The sequence below is a fragment of the Tachysurus fulvidraco genome, chromosome 9 (genome assembly GCF_022655615.1).
Source record: "Tachysurus fulvidraco isolate hzauxx_2018 chromosome 9, HZAU_PFXX_2.0, whole genome shotgun sequence".
Classification (NCBI taxonomy): domain Eukaryota; kingdom Metazoa; phylum Chordata; class Actinopteri; order Siluriformes; family Bagridae; genus Tachysurus; species Tachysurus fulvidraco.
This window is the reverse complement of record NC_062526.1, coordinates 27,482,307-27,485,663: the sequence shown is the minus strand read 5'-3', so window position 1 is coordinate 27,485,663 and position 3,357 is coordinate 27,482,307. Positions and strand designations below refer to the sequence as shown.

General features: G+C 41.6%; 1 protein-coding gene across 1 annotated transcript in view; it reads left to right on the top strand.

Moving 5' to 3' along the window:
- The first annotated feature begins 2,426 nt into the window (after positions 1–2,426).
- LOC125145476 (stonustoxin subunit beta-like) overlaps positions 2,427–3,357 on the top strand; it is a 1,391-nt gene continuing 460 nt past the window's right edge. The window contains exon 1 of the mRNA XM_047818445.1: positions 2,427–3,357. This exon is cut by the window's right edge and continues 460 nt beyond it. Coding sequence (XP_047674401.1) covers positions 2,490–3,065 — 576 coding nt within the window. The 5' untranslated portion in view covers positions 2,427–2,489 and the 3' untranslated portion in view covers positions 3,066–3,357.

Below are 3,357 nucleotides of genomic sequence, written 5' to 3'. Positions count from 1 at the left end.
CTCTCAGTAGAGTTTGAGACTCATGGTATTCTTAGTGTGTGACCTAGTGAACCAGTACTGATGTAGTCATTAATAAAACTTCAAAGCTTTTCGTATTTAACTCTGAATAAAGGCATCTTCCAAATGCAGTAAATGTAAATATGTTCTTTATGTTCTGAAGGGAGATGAAATGGTTAACAAAGGAGTGTTCATAACCTCACTGTGTTTGTGCTCCTCCTCTCTCTCACACGCAGGTCACACACACACAAACTAGGAGTTTCAGAGAAAACGAAAAAGATCTCTCTCTCTTTCACTGAGTTCAGGAAAATGGCAGAGGCCAGTATTTCAGTAGATCAACTTTCAGTGGATCAGTTCATCTGTCCATCTCCTGAAGGATCCGGTAACAATCCCCTGTGGTCACAGTTTCTGTAAGCTGTGTATAAATGGCTGCTGGGATCAGAAGGATCAGAAGGACGTCTACAGCTGTCCTCAGTGCAGAGACACTTTCACACCAAGGCCTGTTCTATGCAGAAACAACATGCTGGCTGAAGTGGTGGAGAAACTGAAGAAGACTGAAGTCCAAGCTGCTTCTCCTGCTCACTGTTACGCTGGACCTGGAGATGTGGAGTGTGATTTCTGCACCGGGAGAAAACACAAAGCCATCAAGTCCTGTGTGGTGTGTGTGGCTTCATTTTGTGAAACTCATCTCAAACCTCATCTTGAAAATCCTGCTTTGAAAAAACACACATTAATTGAAGCCTCTGGAAATCTACAAGAGAAGATCTGCTCTGAACATGATGAAGTTCTGAAGATCTTCTGTCGTACTGATCAGAGATGTATTTGCTCTTTGTGCATGTTGGATAAACATAAAGGACACGACGCTGTATCAGTTGATGCAGGAAGAGCTGAGAAACAGGTGAGAACTCATCCGAGTGATATCTCTCATTTAGATTCAGCAGCTTTGGTTCAATTCACTTCAAATTTATTTGTATAGAGCTTTTAACAATGGACGTTGTCTCATAGCAGCTTCACAGAACATTAGAAACATAATACAAAAAGTTTAATATTATACAAAGATTAGTATTTGGTCAGTTACAAGATTAAACTTGTGATTGAAGAGTTAAGTAAAATAAATGTATTCAGTAAACATATCTTTACTCAGTGTTCGTCATAAACAGATCAGATGAGTGAACCTTCACTCGGCCAAGAGACATTTTACAACTTAATCTAATCTGAACAAGACAGTAGTGAACTTTAACCCTTTTATTGTCGTTAATATTTATCTCCACATCATTTATAACATCATATGTGTCCTCAGAGTGAGATAAAGAAGGAGAAGATGAAATTCCAGCAGAGACTCCAAGAGAAGCAGAAGAAGGTGCAGGAGCTGAAACAGACTGTGAACACTATAAAGGTGAGCAGTGAGCAGAGACAGAGCTGCTCCTAGAAACACACACAACATGGACAACATGGAGACATTTAGAGTCCCAGTAAGAGAGAGAATGAGAGATGAGCTTTAAATGGACCTTCATGTGTTGTGTGTCTCCTAACAGCTCAGTGCACAGACAGCAGTGGAGGACAATGAGAGGATCTTTACTGAGCTGATCAGCTCCATGGAGAAAAAGCGCTCAGAGGTGACGGAGATGATCAGAGCTCAGGAGAAGGCTGAACTGAGTCGAGCTGAACGACTCCTGGAGCAACTGGAGCAGGAGATTGATGATCTTCAGAGGAGAGTCTCTGAGATGGAGAAGCTTTCACACACACATGATCACATCCATTTCCTCCAGGTAACACACACTGTCTGATCTACAGAGTCAGCTGTTCCTCACACCCTCTAAAACACCTCTCATTAAAGCAGCAATAAATGTCCCTGTCTGACATCACAAGTGTGTCTTTCATTTCATTTCTTCTCTGTAGGCTTTAGCTTCTGGACGTCAGTCTCCTCAATTTATCCGACCAAATTTTGACACATCCAGCATCAGGGTCCCTCAACATCTGTCATTTGATGGAGTGAAGAATTCTCTCTCAGATCTGAAGAAGAGACTCCAGGAATTCTGTGAGGAGGAATTCAACAAAATCCGTCCACATGGTAAGAGGAGCTGCTCCTGCTGGAGAAACACAATGATGGACAAGTGCTGAAATTCCTAAGATATAAAAAGTGATGAGATGTGTTTTGTGTTTGTGAACTCATTATTGCTGCTCTGTACAGTAAAGATAAATGATACATTATATTTATAGGTATGAGATCCTACAGCACAAACCTTTTGGTTAAAAATACGTGTAAATGTCTGTTATTTCTGTCATTTTTCTTTCCACAGCTGCAGCAGTTCAGATCATTTCACCACCAGATCCACAGAACAGAGAAGAGTTGCTGAAATGTATAACACACACACACACACACACACACACACACACACACACACACACACACACACACACACACACACACACACACTCACACACACACACACTTCATATGAATATACAGTATTCTGTGAATTAAACCCAACATGTTCACATTGTTCAGTTTGTTTTTCTCTTTTTATTTAGATTTCTGTTCTCTGACTCTGGATCCCTACACGACACATCGTAACCTCATTCTGTCTGAGAAGAACAGAGTGGTGACAGTTAGTGAGAGAAATCAACAGTACTCTGATCATCCAGAGAGATTTGACTCCTGGCGGCAGGTGTTGTGTAAGGAGAGTGTGTGTGGACGCTGTTACTGGGAGGTGGAGTGGAGCGGTTATGTGTACATATCAGTCTCATATAAAGACATCAGCAGGAAAGGTCTGGGTGATGAGTGTGGGTTTGGACGCAACAAACAGTCCTGGAGTCTGAAATGTTCTTCTTCTTCTTCTCTCTCTTTCTATCACAACAACATTAAGACTGATCTCAGTGTTCCATCATCCCCCAGAATAGGAGTGTATGTGGATCACAGTGCAGGAACTCTGTCCTTCTACAGTGTCTCTGACACCATGAAGCTCCTCCACAGAGTCCACACCACATTCACTCAGCCTCTATATGCTGGGTTCTGGTTTGACTGGTGGTTTGGTTTTCCATCTATTAGATTGTGTGATCTAAATTAAACTATATAATGTTTTGTGTAACATTCCTCCACATTACCATATTGTTACTCCATCATCTGTTTAACACTAGGTTTACTGGATTTTTCTGGTGCAGGTCCCGAGGTGTGATTACCCCCTGTTGAGATTTTCACAGTTCTTTAGCCCTGCTTTTGTTGTGCAAATGCCCCCATCACCTGTGAGGCCTGGCTCATTTGCATTTGTTCACTCAGAGTAGCTCAGATCCAAGACAGGCCAAAACTTCTGTCTGTGATGGAAACCTTCAAGGCCTATCTATACAAAATAGTCTGTTTAA